Genomic DNA, 18,386 nt, shown 5'->3' with positions numbered 1-18,386 from the left:
TAGTCCGTACAGAATCGAATGAAACCATCTTTTTTCTTGACCAGGACGACTGGAGACGCCCAAGGGCTGTGCGACGGTTGGATCACGTCGCGCTGGAGCATGTCAGTCACCTGTTCGTCAATAATGCGGTGCTCGGCGGCTGAAACACGGTACGGACGCTGGCGCAAAGGGGCATGCGTGCCGGTATCAATGCGGTGAGTAACGGCAGCTGTGCGCCCCAACGAAGGTCGCTGGGAGTCGAACAAAGCAGCGAAACGTTGTAGGATGGCGACAAGCTGGGCTCGTTGTAAGGGCGTCAGGCCAGCGTCGATGGACCGGTGGAAAACTTCGAGGGAAGATGGAGTGGCGACAGGAAGAGGCGTTATGACGCTAAAGTGAAGGCCGGCAGTGTTATCGACGAAGGGATAGGTGGGCGTGGAATCGAGCAAAGCAACGCTACCCAGTGACTGGCCACGGAGCAAAGTAGTTGGGCAGGGGCACGTGTTACAAACAAAAATAGCACTTGAGCTGCAAAAAATTGTTAGTACAGCATGGGGCAGCAACGCGGATTTTTGGTCAGTGCATCGTAACGAGGGTGTGTAGATAACAGTGGCGTCGGAAAGAGCAGCAAAATAAAGAGGCACAAGCACTGAGAAGAAAGGCGGAACGTCGGTGTCCTCTGCGACGTGCACGGTAGCGGCAGCAGCAGCGGACGCGTCGAAAGAAGTGTCACTGAGGGGTGATACTCAAGTTGAGCACGGGCGCAGTCTATTATGGCGTTATGATTGGAGAGGAAGTCCCAACCAAGGATGACGTCGTGTGATGAGCGGGCGAGGACGAGTAATTCTATTGTGTATTGAACGTCGTCGATGACAAGGCGGGCGGTGCAGGCGGCTAATGGTCGAATGTCCTGAGTGCTGGCGATGCGAAGAGAAACGGCAGGAAGCGGCGTCATTACCTTTTTGAGTTTGCGACCGAGGGTGTAATTAGGAACTGATACGGCTGCGCCAGTGTCTACAAGTGCTTCGACAGGAACTCCCTCAATGAATATGGTAATAATGTTGGCTGGTACTGAAACAGGTCAGATGGCGCAGTTCTTACCTCCGGCACTGCGGCCGTTAGTTTTCCGTGTGACCGGCTGATTGGCGGCGGAGCATCGGAGAACGGGAACGACGGTCAGGTGAAGGCGAGCGGTGGGATCGGCGATCGTAACTTGAAGAGGACTGCGGAGGAGGCTCAGGGAACACGGGCGAGGGGGACGGGTAAGATTGTACATCGGCTCACGTGTACAGTCGTAGGGACGAGGGCCACGATTGCGGCACAAACGAGCCACATGGCCGGCGACTTCACAGGCGTAGCAAATGGGTCGGTTGTCTTGTGTGCGCCAGGGGTTGGAAGGCTGTGGCTGTAATCGACGGCGGAGAACCGTACGATAAGGGGGGATTGTAGGCTGCTGAGGTTGCTGATGTCCCTGGGGCTCGTATAGGAGGGGAAGCCGGCTGTATACAGGGGCTACAGGGGGTGGTGGCCGCACCAAAACATCAGCGTACGTGAGAGGAGCCGCCACCAGGGGCTGCTGAGGAGGTGAAGGCCGAACCTCAGCGACCTGCTCTTGTATAACACGCTAAGGATGGGATTGAGCGGCGGCGCAGGTGCAGGTGCTGGGGGGCAGGTAGACAAAGAAAGCTGGCTTGCGACTTCCTCACGAACAAACTGTTGAATCTGCTGAAGGAGTGACTGCTGATCCAGGGCACCGTCCCCGGAGGGGGCCAAGCTGGAAAGGGTGGCCTGCTGAAGGCTAGCACGTCGTGTGGAAAGCCGCCTTTTGCGCAGCTCATCGAAGCTTTGGCAGAAGCTGATAACATCGGACACAGTTTGGGGACTTTTGGCGACGAGCATATGGAAGGCGTCATCGTCAATACCTTGCATAATGTGCCCGATCTTCTCGGCGTTGCTCATGGTAGGGTTGACGCGCTTGCAGAGGTCGACGACATCTTCTATGAAACTGGTGAAGTTATCGCCGATTTGTTGTGCCCGACTTTGCAAGCGTTGCTCGGCGCGAAGCTTACGTATAGCGGGACGGCCAAAAACTTCGGTCAAGCTGGCCTTGAGAGCAGCCCAGGTAGGGATGTCACTCTCATGGTTGCGAAACCATAGATTGGCCACGTCGCTCAAATAAAAAATGACGTTTGTGAGCTGCACGTTGTCGTCCCACTTGTTGTACGCACTTACGCGTTCCTACAACGCCAACCAGTCTTCTACATCCGTGTCATCGGTGCCGCTGAAGATGGCTGGGTCGCGCTGACGCGCTGCACCGGGACAGATGACAGGCGATGGGGTTGGCGGTTGGTTGGCGGTCTCACGCATCGCGGAGGTGGTAGGCAACGCTTGGCTGCGAAGCTCCAGGTTCAGGGGATGACTGTCACCTCCACCACTTTTAATCGGAGTCCTTAAACAGGGCGCTACGCCGCCAACAGTCAATGAAACGTTCTGCGATCAGTCGTTGCACTTCTGTAAGCGCACGCCCGAGCGTCGGAGAGAGAGCTTAGTTGTCGTTTTCTTTCCTGACCGTCACACGCGTTGAACATGGTTGTCGTTCTCTTCAAAGCATCAGGCGCTGAACATATCAGAGCCCAATACCTGTTTTACATAAGTACTGATCCACAAATGTTCCCAGTTCTCTGTTTATTGAAACAAAGTCTGCTTTGTTGTAATTTATGGATTTTGGCGCTGGTGTAGAACAATTTACAGATCCTTCAAGAGAGAAAAGAACAATACGGAGGTCACTGAGACATGGGAGAAAAGTGGGTGAATGAACTTCGGGTGAAAAAGTCAGAATTAGGCCTATGATATTGGAATTAGTTGTAGTGATGAGTGTTGATTGCGTTATAATTTGTGAAAAGTTTAAATCAGCTCTGTCGGAAGCTGCCTCACATATGGAGCGAAAGTTACGGGATCTCCCCGCTCCTCCGAGAATGGTGCCACATGATTATTCTAGGCAGCGACGGGCCAGCGCGCGTCCTTGACAATGGGCCGCAGCGCAGCTAGCCGAGAGTATAAAAAGACCACAGCACGCCCGCGGCAGTGTGCTTTGGGGAGATGTAGTCCCTCAAGAAACTCTCGCGGCTGCTCGCTCTGGAAACGCGTTATCTTTCTCAACCGAGTACGCGATCAACTCATCGTTTCTCCCTCTTGTACGGCCGCCGCTACCGTTCAACTTTGCGATTGTGACGCCTCATAGTAGAAAGCCGTGAGAATTTCTTTTTGCCGCAGACTGTCGGTTAATTGAATATTGTTTTCGCCTTGTTTAAACCTTCATATGGCTTAGTATTTTCGCTGTGTTTGCTGTATAAGTCTTGCCTCTACTTGCTATTTGTGGAATATTTGCTTTGTTATCTTTATAGTCTTCTTTTATAGCAGTGCTTTGTTAATTATCGGTTTTCCCTCTTGTCAGTTACTGAGTTCTATTTTTTCACTATCGTGTCTTGGCGTTTTTTTTTTGTTCTAATATTATGCAGTATAAATTTGATTTCTGTATATAAATATCCAATTATTTGCAAGAAAAAGCGACTTTTTAAAACCTATTTCTCAATCACACCCCGACACGCGTACTCAACAGATTGACCGGCCAAACGTTTAACTGCGTCATCAAACTTCATAGAGGTACGGCGGGTAACCGCAAATGGGATTCCGCGCCTCTGTTGACCGTAAAGGCGTGGGTTTGTGACAAGCGCACATGTTTAGAAATTCTGCGCTTTTAGGTGACTGGTCTGAAGCAAATAAAATGGGGCGGACCAAGTTATTTCAGGACAAAGTCACCTAGGCAGAATGTAGGGCAATTTGGGAATCTGACGACGATGTTGTTTAATAAATCATGAAGATCGACGCAAAATGAAGAAGGGGCAGGAGGAGGACGGTAGCATGTGTAGAAAACGAAGTCATGGTTTTTAATGCTATTACATGCCCACACTATTTCTTAGGAGGAGGTAACAGGAATATTAAAAATGTAAATGTGGTCTACAATGGCAGTTACGACACCTCCGCCAGATTTGTGCGCGCGATCACATTGACATAGGTTAAAAGATTTTTCGCAGTTAAAAATTTCATTGTTACCAAACCTTTGCGTTAAGCCATGTCTTGGTAAATATGCAAGCATCGGCGTTGCCAGTGTAGATCAGCGAGCGTAGGACATCTGGTTTTTTTCGATAGGATCCGGATGTTTGAAAAAAGAAAGCAAATTTTACTTAAAAAATTACAAGCATAGGATAATTGTTATGACAAAGGTGCGGCATTTTCCTCAGATGAGGGTTCGGCTGTGTTGACTTGTGCAGACGCATCATTAGGATTATCACTTTAACTTTCACAGCCAATATCCATCGAACAAAGGTAGACATAGAATTTCTTGTTGATAAATAGCTTGTTGTATCGAATTGAATGTGCTACGCACTGGCTGCTCCAAAGTTATGGAGATTTTTCCGTGTTGCGCGAATAGCCGGGGAGAAGTCCGCGCAAACTGATGCCCGAAAATTTCAATGTCGACCTATCGGAAGAAGTGCTCTCTTTGACTTAAAGCTCGAAAACTTGGCCATCACCGGACGATACTTTTTTGGAACAAACTTGCCCAACCTATGTGCACTGGTGTTGGCTTCGTCACCTTGCTGCATGTTTAATGATGAACCAACGTCCCGAACGTTTTCATCGGATTCCACCGAATCAGACTTCTGATTAAGAAAACCGTAAAATAGCATTTTTTTGCGCCTTGACCTGTCTTCGAGTTTGTCTAAACGTCTACGATGAGCGGTCGTTTCAGTATGAATAGCGTCCGATACGGCATGAGAACATCGTCATCAGAGTAGGAATGTGGAGCAGCGATGTTAGCTGCAACAGCCGTTAGTCGTTCACGAGCCCATTCGCTGTTCGAGATTATTGCATTTCCCTTATTTCGCTTGCCTGGGACAGCGCTTCTGAGTGATTTCTGTCCATTTCGCTATTTAGTGCATTCAAAAAGGCGACAACTTCGCTATTACTGTTGGTGAGGTCATACTCAGTTTAGTTTAATATCCCCACCCAAACGAAGCAACTTCAAAATATGGAGACATGCAGTACCAGTACTAAACAAAGAATTGGCATGGAAAGAGGAGCAGGTTCACATCGTTTGTGCGCTTACAGAATAACAAAGGACTCGGACCAACCTGCAATAGAAAGCAGTTTTGGCGCGTCCGCATGGCTGCTGCTCTCTCATGCCCACGGGGGAGCCAGGCGTGCAGTGATCGGGGATATGATGCGGGGACCTGACACTTCCGTCGATGCGGCTGACGATACCAAACATGTGAGCAACATGAACTGACACGCTTCAGGTGGTGGCGCCGGGCAGCGCTGATCCGTCAACGGCGATGCTGCGGAAGACGGCACAACTGGGCGTCACTCGTGTGTGTGTACAGGCGAACTGCGCATCTGCTGCACACAAGCGATATTAGCGAGATGCAATCACGTCGGAAATTGATGGATCGGCAGGCTAGTATTATTCGAATTAGAAAGCGGAAGTTTGGAAGTTGGGCGTGACTGTATGGCTTCTGCTCTCTCATGTCCACTCTGGGTCATAGTTCATCCTTTCTTCTCGATTTCCGCTACAATGTTATTAACTCGAGCGAATTTTCCTATCCACTCTTCAAGCTTCTTATTTCTTAAAGTTACACCAACTATTTTCCATTCCGTGACTCTTAGCGCTGCCCTCGACTTTAGTGGAATCTCCTTCGTAAGCCTCCACGTTTTAGCCCCATTGGTGAGTACCGGTAAGATGCAACTGTAATATATCTGCATCCTGAGCGATACCGATAAGCCGCTACTCAATTTCCGGATACTTACCAAATGCGCTCTATCCCAAAGATACTCTAGTTTCCCTTTCATGGTAGGGATCTGCTGTTACTGCCTGTTCTACGCAGGCATATTCACCTACCAATTCAAGTACTTCGCTACCTATGGTAATCTACTGCTCCCTTTCGAGGCTGTTGGGCTTTCCCGTGCTCTTTTGCATATTATTTTAGACCTATAGGCTATGAGAAAGGTATCCCTTTCTTATTTTCCTGCCAGGAGCATCACCTACAATTAGGAATTCATCCTAGTAAGCTAATGTCATCAGCGAATTGGAGATTACTGAGGTTATCGCCATCTACCCTTATCCTAGCTGCTCCAATTACAAGTCTCTAAATACGTCCTCTAAGAAAGCTGTGGATGGTGCTGGGGAGATCATGTCTTCTTGCGTAACACCTTCCTTTATGAGAAATTTATTACTTTCGTTATGCAGAACTATGGTTGCCGTACAGCCGTTATAGATACTTACCATTGCTCTCATCTAGGGCTCATCTACACACCCTATTACGCAATGACTGCTGAGATTTTGATTGAGTGAAATGCTTTCCTAATCAATGCATGCTGTACAGAGCGGCTGGTCATATTGCGTAGCATTTTTATCACCTGATTGATAGTAGCAGCCTAGAACTAGAACATAACAATTTCAAACTACTGTGCGGGAGAGAATGAGAGGATATGAATAATAGAGCAGGCAGAAGTCTAGCGTAGCTGCAAGTGCTGAAAGTAAATCGCACAGCATCTTAGGCTACAGATAAAAGTGACAAAGTCACCAACTTTTCCATGAATAAAGAATAGCGAGCACAGAATCCTTGCGGAATCACCCGCATCATTCCTCGCTTTACAATCAAAGCAATGAGGCAGCATGACGAGTGCTGTTGGCAGCAACGGATAAGGTCACAATACTTTGCTGCAGTGCACGTACCGGTGCGGACAAGAGTAAACGGATAATGCAATTTCCTTCTAAATATTTTCACACGTTGCATAATTGGAACTTACAGACGCGGTTTGTGTGAACCGGTAGTAGATGCCCGTACACATTCACTTGACCAAATGCTGTTTTCCTATCTCCAATACAGAAGGCGGGATTTTATTTCGAGCGAAAAAACGGGCCCTGCTTACTTAGCTCCGTCCCAGTACGTCACTAATTTCTGTTGGAAGCGTCCGGTTAAGCTCCGCCACGAGACTGCAAGTATGAAATGATATTGTAAATATATGACTACGCTTGAAACTGACAACATTCAGTGGTTGGACGGCGCGGACGTTCAGCGCTGCATATTTAGGAATTTGAGACAGAAATTTCAAACCACTCTAATGAGTCTTGACGCACAGGTGCGCTAATAAAACTAAGAAAGGGCAGCGCAACAAGCGCAAGCTAGCCACTAAAGGTCATGTTAATCTTCAGCAATACGAATGAAAATGAAATGAAAAAAAAAAAAAAACGAAACCAAGGGTGAAGTGTCACAATACAATAAAAAGCATATTACAGAAGTCACATCCCCCTCCCCCCTATTTCTGCTCTGATAGAAACAGTTTTTCTAAGTCCTCTTTCTGCTCTGATAGAAACAGTTTTTCTTAGTCAACGCAACGGAAGTATCGCTCATGAAACCACATTCAGTTTCGATCAAAATCCTCCGATATCACACATGACCTAGTCTTTTTTTATCTAGTTTCATTGAGTTTTTTGAAATATTATGCCTTCAGCAGTGCGCTGGCAGTTTGACACTTCACTTACGAGACGCTGTTGTTATACTATTAAAACTTCTCATTCATGCTCGTCTGACCCAAATAGGCAACAGCGCAAAAGAAAGAAGACTGTCAAGGCGCCCGTGTGCTGTGCGATGTCAGTGCACGTTAAAGAACCCCAGGTGGTCGAAAGTTCTAGAGCCCTCCACTACGGCGTCTGTCATAGCCTGAGTCGCTTTGGGACGTGAAACCCCCCAAACCAAACCGAACTTTTTACACAGAACTCCACGTTCCTGCGTTTTACGCCTCAGGACCATACCTTGGCCGCGGTAAAGTTTTGCGCTCAAGCTTTGCAGCTTTTTTGATGAAGGAAATATGATCGGCACTTAGTGCCTTTCTACCACGTTTTTCAGTCTGTATGAAGAATATGAGCATACAGCGAATCTATAGGCATTATGTTTTCTTTGATTTCCTTTTTTGCTTTCCCTTTCAAAGCAGCCTTCCCGCATTTCTCAGCACCTCATCAACCAGTACGAGGACCTGGCTTGAAAACGCAGCCGTCTTCAGAGCTGCCGGAGTATTGATGTTTTATTCATCTTATGCTGGCACGGTTTCTTAATGGCAAGCTTGAAGCATGCATTAATGCGCATAATCAGCTTTGACTTTTCTGGCTTATAAAGAAGCAAGCCTGTAGAACATTTGAGAACCTATCCCAATAGAAATGTCCAGAAACAGAAGGCAGCCATATGCCAATGTCCAGAAACTGTAGTTGTTAAGTGCGTGAACGCTACACCGGGATGAGCCTTCTCAAAAGCAACCAGTTCTTTTTTTCATAACCGCATTATCCAACGAGCTGCGATAACGAAACCATCTCACACATGAGATGTGAGAGGCTTTTTCAGTGGGCTTGATCGAAAATGAAGATGTCTATGTTAGCAATCTTTTTCTTTCCGTTCACTGCGAATGAAAAATGCTTCTGTGGGAACAGAAATGGAGGGTGATGCGACGACTATCATATCATTTTTAGGATGATATTGTGATTCACATATTGAGGCAACGAGAAAGGGATGATCGTGGAAAAATGGAGAGGAAGAACTGTCGGCTGATGCTGGGGGCTCAAGCAAGCGGACTCAAGCTTCCAACGCTTCTCATACGAGCAACAAAACCTCAGTCGCAACGTCTTGGAGGAGGTGCTGGGTGCCGATTTGCAGATACCTCAAAGACGGAACCCCTGCTTGAACCGGGCCGAAGTCGCCGTCTTGCTGGCCTAGCACCATCTGTACCTACGATGTCTCTCGACGGCGACGATCTGAGGACCAGGCCTAGCAACTCTGGCAACATTATCGGGAGCCTCGTTCATTCACAGGCTCATCCGACGACGATGTGGATGAGTGGCTGACCCACTACTAGCGGCTGAGCCGTTATAATATGTGGGACTCTTCCGCTCAGTTGGCCAACGTGGTCTTCGTGCTTTCCGACACGGCGTTAACGTGGAACGACAGCCACCAGGATAATTTCACGACATGGGACCGCCGCTTTGTTGCAGAGATTAAGAAGTTCTTCGGCGACTCTGATGTTACGAAGTAGCGGGCTGAACAAGCACTTTCTCAGAGAGCTCAGCTTCCTGGCGAGACTTGCACGAAGTATATCGAGGAAGTGTTAAAGCTGTGCAAACTTTTATCTCCTCGCATGACCGAAGACGATAAAGTTGGACACCTACTAAAACGGTTCCCGGAAGTCATCTATATATTCCTAATCGGCAAATCAAGCCTCGACGCCTTTGCTGAAGACGTTCAGTGAACACAACTAGCGTTTAGATCTTGTGCTGGTCTGCTTGCGTAAAGCAGGTCTCGTGATGCACTGAAAGAAATGCCGCTTTGGAGCTCGTAAAGCGCTTTTTCTCGGACACTTCGTGGGTAAAGACGGTGTAAGACCTGATCCCGCCAAGACTCAAGCGGTCGCGTCCTTCCAGCCGCCTCAATCCGTGAAACAGCTGCGGAGATTCCTAGGCTTATGCTCGTACTTTCGCCGCTTTATTAATCGTTTTGCGGACATTACGTACCCTCTCACAAGCTTCGAGTAGACGTCTGACTGCGACTCCGCCTTCCGCCAACTAAAATTTCTCCTCACGCCGCATCCCGTGCTCCGACACTTCGATTCCTCAGCTCCCGCAAAGGTTCATACTTACGCGATTGGTGTTGGAACCGGCGCAGGTCTTGTTCAGCGCTCCGATGGCAAGGAGTACGTTGTTGCCTACGCCAGTCGATCACTTGCATTGCAGTCGATCAGTGGGCATTGATCTACTCGGCCCCCTACCGCTATCATATAATGGCAATCGTTGGATTGTCGTTTGGGTTGACCACTTGACTCGGTATTGCGAGACGGCAGCCCTACCCGCGGCCACTGTTTCTTATGCGTCCTGTTTTCTTCTTCGGGCAAGATTGCTCCGCCACGGACCCCCATGCGTTATTATTAGCGACCGTGTTCGCAAGTTCACCGCCAACGGTGTGGGGCAGTTGCTCCGTTTGTGTGCCTGTCATTTTTGCCATTCATCGCCTTATCATCCTCAGACGAACGGCCTATATCTGAACGCACGAGCCACAGTATCATGAACGTGCTGCCTATGTACGGTGATTCCAAGCACAAGAACTGGGATGGCGTCCTACCATTTATCACGTATGCTTTGAAGACCTCCCGCCATGACACTACTGGCTTCAGCACATTCTTTTTGCTTTACACTCGTTTCCCACGATACCCCCTGGACACCATTCTTCCCTTTCCTGCCGGTATTGATGAAGATTCCTTTGTGAAGTCGCCGCAAGCCACTTGCTAACGGCCACATAGCTCCTCCACTAAGACCCAGTAAGAGTACTCCCGACAATAAACTTTTTTCTCTCTCTCTCTGCCGCGGAGACACTCTGCCTTGCTGAGGAAGCCCGACGCCTTGCCCGCCTTCGTATTCTTGCGTCTCAGGAGCGCTCAAAAGCAGGCTATGACACTCACTGCCGGCACGTCATTATCAACTTGGGGATTTGGTCTTGCAGTGGCTGCCTGTCAGAAGGCGGGGCTTGTTCCAAAAGCTGCTGTGCCACTCTAGTGTATCCTTTGTCGCCCTTGCCCAACTCAGCGAGCTCAATTACCGCATCGCTTGCCTCACGACCAGCGGCCGTCGTTCCGCGAAAAGTGAAGCCGTACACATTGCTTGCCTTAAGCGCTTTTCATTATGCGACGACTTTTAACTCGCCCCTGGGCTTCGGCTGCGAAGTGTGACGCCTAGATTGAGACGACGACGAGAAAGGGATGATCGTGGAAAAGCGGAGAGGACAAACTTTCGGCTAGTGCTGGGGGCTCTAGCAAGCGGACACAAGCTTCCGACGCTTATCATATGGGCAAAAAAAAAAAAAAAACCGCGCTCGTAGCAATATTTTCTTTTGCTTTAGCTTTTGTATCCTTGTTTTCTTTATTCTATGCTCACTTATGCTGGTGAAGATGAAAATGAAGCGTAGTTTCCAGTTCGCGCTTCCTGCGATTCTTTCGTCTGTGTCATTACTTAGTATTTTGTTAGCACACCAATACGTCAATCTGAAAGATTAACATCTATCCGAGTGTAAACCATCGTCACTGAAATTGAAAATTTTCCTCGTGTTCATTTTTAGACTAAGAGAAAACAATACCTAAATGCTGTTCTATTTTTACAATGTTGTGATAATGTTTGGGAGGTATTCTGAGATACGGTTCAACCATAACCGCAACTTGAAAATCCTTGAGACAAGCCTGTAGGCAAACCGTAAAATGAGCCACTGCACCGCTCACGGAGCGAAATATATGCCATCTTCATGTGCTTTGCTTTGAAGTTGTCGCCATTACGGCCCGCGGCAGTTACAGAGCGCTTGCTCGATGTTGTGTGTTGAAATTAAAACATCTTCGAGAATAAAATTGCGTTTTAATGAGACATGGTTAATCTAGTGTCAAAGAAAATAAGTCGTCGTCGATGGGCGTCGCAGCTGCTGACCCAGAGTGAAAACGCCGATTGGTGCTATCCATTCTGAACGAATAATCATCGAATTGGCACGAGAAGTTTTTTTTTGGGAGGTTCTTGTAAGGAAAGACATTGAGTTACTGGGAATTGGGTTGGGTTTGGTGGTGATAGGTGTCAAACCAAGGATTGTCAAATAATATAATGGTTACGTTACTCTTGGGCCCGAAGGCTCGTTGGCTCAAGCGTAATAAAGGTGGACTTTTAAGTTTAAGATGGTAACGGGAATAGATAATATATTCCCGCTTTGGTCTTAATATCAAATCTTAAACCTCAGGCATCTTCATTATATTAAACATATTACACGTGACGCATCCCACTGCATTCAGAGACGAATGCCCATGATGCGGGAGGACCGCTACCCAGTGCCATTTAACGTGGGAATGCAGTGCACATCAAATACAAACACATCCAAAACGAAATGAAAGGTAGTAGGAGGCTTCGCTGGTCAGCTCTGACCCCGAGGCTCAGCTTTACCTGGTCACAAAAGCTCGCAAGCTGACGAAAATCAGTGGGGCCCTGGACTGGAGGCGCCAACCGCCCATCAGCCTCGACTGAAGAGGTGCAGTTAAAAGGTCCCCAAGCACTTCACTCACTCACTCACTCACTCACTCACTCACTCACTCACTCACTCACTCACTCACTCACTCACTCACTCACTCACTCACTCACTCACTCACTCACTCACTCACTCACTCACTCCACAGCGGTAATGGAGTCCTTTCGAAGAAATAAACGTTTTGTCAAGACAGCATTATGGTGTAACCGCTTTAGTGCCCTTTGCGCCTATTCAGCTTTTAGGAAAGCTGCAAAGCAAGCAGATTCCGTTTATTCTACATCGCGGGCATCTTACCAATGCGGTTCGAAACTTGATCGTTAGGAAGAGAAACTCAAAATCATTTTGCAAAATGAAAACGTGGGCATTTCTCGTTAATCGCTGTTTCACCTGCCTCATATATTTTGGCAGCATTTCCTCAAATGCACCATTTCCCACATGCATTTTTGTCGTCTGCCCCCGTTCGCCTGTATTTGCATGCTTGGATTAGTGATGACAACCTTTAAAAAATAACGAAAAAAAAATGCGTTTCATTGCATTCACTGATCATTCGACCCCTCTGGTGCTTGGCACTAAACCAAGTCCCTCATCGCGGAGTGCATCAGTCATAATGGATTTCTTACCGTCTGAGGGTTCGCGGGTCTTCATAGCAAATGCATTGATTACGTAATTTGATAATGTCTTCCTTCGCGGATGAGTTTCGAGATGTTCTTTCCTGGCCCCCCGGTTCCGGCGCAGGTAATAGCGTTGCTGTACATGGCCAGATTGGTGGTCTATCTGCTGTGGAGCTGGAGCATCGATCCCGACAATGCAGCCATCCCGTGTCTCACAGGCTGCGGCGACTTCCTGGGCACGGGATTCCTCACACTCGCCTATGTTCTGCTCGCCTACATGGGCGACAAATCGGCTGTCGAGGAGGAAGAACTGTACTGGAATAGTGCCCAGTTCGCCACTCCAGCTACGGCGCCTTCTCCCACGCATCTGTCTTGGCCCGTCTTGGTCTCCTACGTCGCTATGCATCTGGGCAATACCACGACATCCACGCCGTAGCAAGCGTACAGGCACCTTTTTAGAGACGTTTTTGAAAGTGAAATAATGGGGTCTCTACGTGAAGTTTGAAAAGAGATTATCAAAACGCCTACAAATGGACAGCCAACGTCGTGTGTTTTTTTTAATCAGCCATAAATTGACAAGGATATATCAGAAGGGCAAGATGACATCTGATCCCATCAGTTAGTTTTAGAGTTGTTGTTATTGCTTATATAAGCAGATAAATGTGCATAAAATCATTGCACTTTATTCTGTACTCTGCGAATAACATGCGCGTCCAGAAGGGGTCTTTTTACGCTTGGATGGGCTGGACACGTAAATGTGTTCTGTTTGTGTTAATGCGTAGTGTTAAAGCTCGCTTTAAAAATGCAGACTGAGCACGCTGCTACCCTTGCATTGTGTTGCAGGTGTTTCATCTGCAAGTAAAACGCTAACAATCTTTGAAGTCGCATGTGTAATGCATTGTACGTTTTACTCCGGCCACAACATTTTATAGGTAATGCTGAGAACGAGAGCAACATATTATATTTGGTGAAGCTCCAAAAAAATATGCGGTGCAGTCTGTGGTGCGCCTGGATTATTGCACTACTAGAATGCAAGCTTGCTGTCCCATTTGCTCTTGGCACAAATTAAAGATTGTGAGAAAACTTAGTTTTAGTGAGTTGTACGTCTGTTCTATCGCGCAGGACCGCAAGTAGCATGATGTGTTAACTGAAGTAACACACATATTTCATGTTGGTTACATCGACTTGCCTCACAAAGATATAATTATTACAAGATAGGCTTCTGGTAGTGGCTAGAAATGCGTTAACAGTTGTACCCCTAGTAGGTCACGCATCAACTACTGCGATGTCTGAGCGTCGATATTAAGGTCGCTGCAGATTATGAGGAGAGCGTCTGTACTTCCGGTGTCAGCGTTCTCGCCTGTCGCTTCCGAAGGCGGTCGGGTTCTCGTCGAAAGCTTCCTCAGCGAGCGGCATAAGTTCTCGTGGAAGGTTCTGCCGATGACGACGTCTTTATGTGAGTTCATAGTGTCTTAGAAAAATAGGTCTCAGTTACCCGTGGGATAAGCCAAAGTCAAAATGATTGTTCATACACGAGTGTACAGGGATGATGATTATTATTATTAATATGGTGATGATGATAATGTTGGCTAGTCCCTTTGTATCGGGTGGACACCAGGTTGGTTTCCCATCCGCAAAAAAAAAACAATTGTCGAAAGACACAGCAACTAAGAAGCTCACACAATGCGCACTTCACCCGGTCACACACCCACGACCCTGCCTAACAACAAGAACACCCCCACACACTACCCATGGAGGGATGGATGGACGGACGGACGCACGGATGGACGGATGGATGGATGGATGGATGGATGGATGGATGGATGGATGGATGGATGGGTGGATGGATGGATGGATGGATGGATGGATGGATGGATGAATGGATGGATGGATGGATGGATGGATGGATGGATGGATGGATGGATGGATGGACGGACGGACGGACGGACGGACGGAAGGAAGGACGGATGAATGGATGGATGGATGGATGGATGGATGGATGGATGGATGGATGGAGGGACGGACGGACGGATGGACGGACGGACGGACGGATGGGTGGATGGATGGATGGATGGATGGATCAGGAAAAGTTGAAGCCGAGTCCACGCCCCTCTAGTTTAGCCTTTAATCCTTGCAGGTACAGCATGAACAACAAAGGTGACAGGGACATCCTTGTCTAAGCCCCCTCTTCACCTCTACAGGCTTCGACACCTTTTTTTCATTTTATTAGCACCTGGTTTTTCATATAAATATCTTTTAAAAGATTGGCTACTCCAATTTCCACCCCTAACACATCCAGAATACTCGATGAGTCTTCTTGAAGTACACTGTCATAGGCTCCTTTGATATCCAGAAGAGCTAACCATAGGGGTCTGTGTTCCTTTCCTGCTACCTCGATACACTGTGTCAATGAGAACAGATTGTCCTCTAACCTCCTTTGTTTCCGAAAATAATTCTGCAGCTCTCCCAGCACCTCCTTGCTCTCTACTCATGCCTGTAGTCTGTCCTTTATAATCTGCGTTACCATCCTGTAGACCACTGAGTTGAACAAATTGCGTCATCTGGTAGGGTTAACGCGATACATATACAACTTTAGTGCGCGTTACTGCACCAGGTGGCGCCACTAGGCCATTCTTGGCAGCGGGCAAGAATTTTCAAGAGATACCAAGTCTTGTGCCATCAAAATGCATTTAAGGAGGTAGTACTACAAAGGGACTGCTCACAGTTTAACACTTATTCATCTGCCATTATTTTGACGCGGCACCTACAATAACACACAAAGTTTTAGAGCGCAACTCTTTAGCGCGCGTTCCTGCGTTTCGCGTCGTCGTGGCGTCGACCTCGCAACCAGCTCCACCCCCTCTGAGGCCCCCAGCTCAGCCGCCCTCTTCCTCCGTGGCGTCGACCGCGCTCGTTCGTCGGACTACATACATAGGAATGAATGGTGAGTATTCAAAACATTTAACATTATGAATTAAGATCATTTGTTGTTACATGGAAATAAAAATAAAAGGAATGGATTGATGTTTATTGCCGGTGCTTTGTCATGCTTTGCTGTAAAAAATGTATGGTAAGTAACAATGAATGTGTACAGAAAAATTCAAATAACACAGGAGGTTGGAAAAGGTACTGAAACAAGAGCTATGAGGTGTATTGCAACAGAGGAGCGAAAACGACTCGGTGGAAAGACAGGGGGTGAGCGGTGAGAGAAGAAGTGGCGCTACTGAACGCGACCAAGAATAAGTCACAGAGATGCTTCAGAAGGAGGTCATTCAGGAATCGTTCAGCCCTCGGGGTGCTCCCGTTCTTGCCAGTGAGAGGGACAGCATATGGCGATTTTACGTTGACTACCACTGATTAAATGTCATCCCTAAAGAGGACGCATACCATTTCCCTCGCATTTACGACGCCGTAGACTGCCTCTCTGGGGCTTCTTGTTTTTCATGTGTAGATCTGCGATCAGGTTACTGGCAAATCCCCGTGCATCCGGCAGACAAAGAAAAAACGGAGTTTGTAACTTCCAATGGACCTTTTGAATTTATTTTGATGTTATTTCGACTTTGCAGTGCACCTGCAACGTTTGAGAGATTTATGGGTACGATACTGCGCGGAATGAAATGGGACATAAGTCCTTACTATCTTGATGACGGGGTCGTATTTGGCAAACGTTCAATAGGCATAACGATCGCTTAGCGCACGTATTACACTTTACGTAACGCAGGACTAGTCCAAAATAGCAGTAAGTGCCGCTTTAGTGAGCGTCAAGCGTTGGTGCTATGCCAGACCCCCAGAAAACGGTAGCTGTGGAGTCATTTCAAGCACCATGGGCAGTCAAAGAGGTGCCTTGTGTTTTTCGGGGTTACGTTCCTATTTCTGGCGGTTTATTCCCTCTTTTACCGACATCGCCTACCCGCTGTCGTGCCTTCTTCACAAAGGAGTCTCGTTTGAATAGACTCGATGCCTCATTCCGTCAGCTGAAGTTCCTACTGACATCACATCCTGTCCTCCGTCATTTCGACTTACCCAAACAGAAATTCATACCGATGCTAGGGGTGTTATTATAGTTCAGCTTAGAGATAATAACTAGCACGCTATTGCATACGCGAGCCGCTCCCTCAGCAAGTCAGAGCACAAGTACACCGTCATCGGAAAAGAGTGCCTCGCTGTGATATTTGCTGTGCGGGGGTTCCGATCGTACTTGTGTGGTCGCCCATTCACGATTTGCGACTGAGAAGCGACAGCTTCGATCAATACGTTTCAGCCATCATCCCAGAGTTTCCTGGCGTTGAGGCGTTTTAGCAAGGCAAATATACAGTTGTACAGCCTGTGTTTGCAACCGCACGCAACCAGGGGCTAAAGGTCGTTTCTGCATCAGCGACGGTATCTTATAGAAAAACAACTACTCTACTATGGGCCCTCGATACCTGCTCGTTGGTGCACAAGCTCTGCGCTTCCCTTTTTTACTTTTGATGCATGACGACCCCACATCCAGACCTCTGGGATTGGCTCGCATGCTCCGTCCAGCTCAAGAACGGGTTTAGTGGCCGAGAATGCGTTCCATGACAGAACGATACGTGCCCTAGCTTCATGCAGTGTCAGCGTCATAAACGCCCTACCTCCGCTCCACCTGGCCGACTTCCCCCGTGGCGCCTACCAGTAGTCCTGCCGAACAGGTAAGAATTAATCTGCTTGGACCTTTTCGCAAATCTCCAAACAGAAGTCGGTATATCGTAATATGTGCAGACTGCCTTATTCGTTATTGTACTATCGGCTACCGCGCATCAAGTGTCGTGTTCCTCCGAAATCTGTTCTCTTGCGGCATGCACCACCACGAGTAGTAATCAGTGACCGAAGCCACCATTCACTGCCGATATCGGTGAGGAGCTCCTACGTCCTATGCCCAGTCATCGCCAGACACTCAACCTCGTATCACCCACAGACAAATGGTTTGAAAGAACACATAAACAGGACACTAGCCAACATGTCTGCCATGTATGTGGACCCTGGTCATAAGAACTGGACATCATACAGCTTTAGATCACATACGATTTCAGCCCTGCTACTCATGAAACTACCGGATACAATACATTCTACCTATTGTACGCCCGCCCACCGCGCTACACCCTCGACACAATCCTGCCGTTTTATACTAGGACAATGTGGATGTCGCCGCGATCCTGTCCTTGGCTGAAAAAGCATGGCGGATTTCCCGCTTGCTATCCATTGCATCACGAGAGCGTCTCAAAGACCGCTAAGATGGCCAACGCTGGCATGATATGGTCTGGCTTTGGCGTCCATGCAGTCTGGCACCGGGACTTGCACCAAAAGCTACTGGCCCACTGCGATGGCCCTTATGAGCTCGTGGCCAGAACTAGTGATATCACGTATGAAATTGCGCATAGTAACTCAACTGGCCGCAGCTTTGCGAAAACTCAACTCTCGCAAGTCACTCGCCTGAAGCCATGCCAACCGGGGGACAGCATAACTGGCCCACTCGGCTTCGGCAGCGCAGGAAGAAAATGTAACGGAGGAGCGAAGACGACGTAGCGGAAGGATAAGGGGTGGAAGTGGTGCTGTTGAACGCGACCAAGATCTCACTTCGCTCGTCTGGCGTGACTATAGTCCTGATTGAAGGTTTCATGCCATA

General features: G+C 47.9%; 1 protein-coding gene across 1 annotated transcript in view; it reads left to right on the top strand.

The window, feature by feature from the left end:
- Positions 1-16,970, top strand: part of LOC146209879 (solute carrier family 41 member 3-like) — a 173,079-nt gene extending 156,109 nt beyond the window's left edge. The window contains exons 9-10 of the mRNA XM_084581421.1: positions 12,864-13,051; positions 16,847-16,970. Coding sequence (XP_084437547.1) covers positions 12,864-13,051; positions 16,847-16,970 — 312 coding nt within the window. The remainder of the gene's footprint in view (positions 1-12,863; positions 13,052-16,846) is intronic.
- Positions 16,971-18,386: the final 1,416 nt, after the last annotated feature.

The sequence above is a fragment of the Amblyomma maculatum genome, chromosome 1 (assembly GCF_055883805.1).
Source record: "Amblyomma maculatum isolate TAMU_Amacu chromosome 1, ASM5588380v1, whole genome shotgun sequence".
Classification (NCBI taxonomy): Eukaryota; Metazoa; Arthropoda; class Arachnida; order Ixodida; family Ixodidae; genus Amblyomma; species Amblyomma maculatum.
Note: the sequence above shows the minus strand (reverse complement) of the source record. Positions and strands in the feature narration are given on the sequence as shown.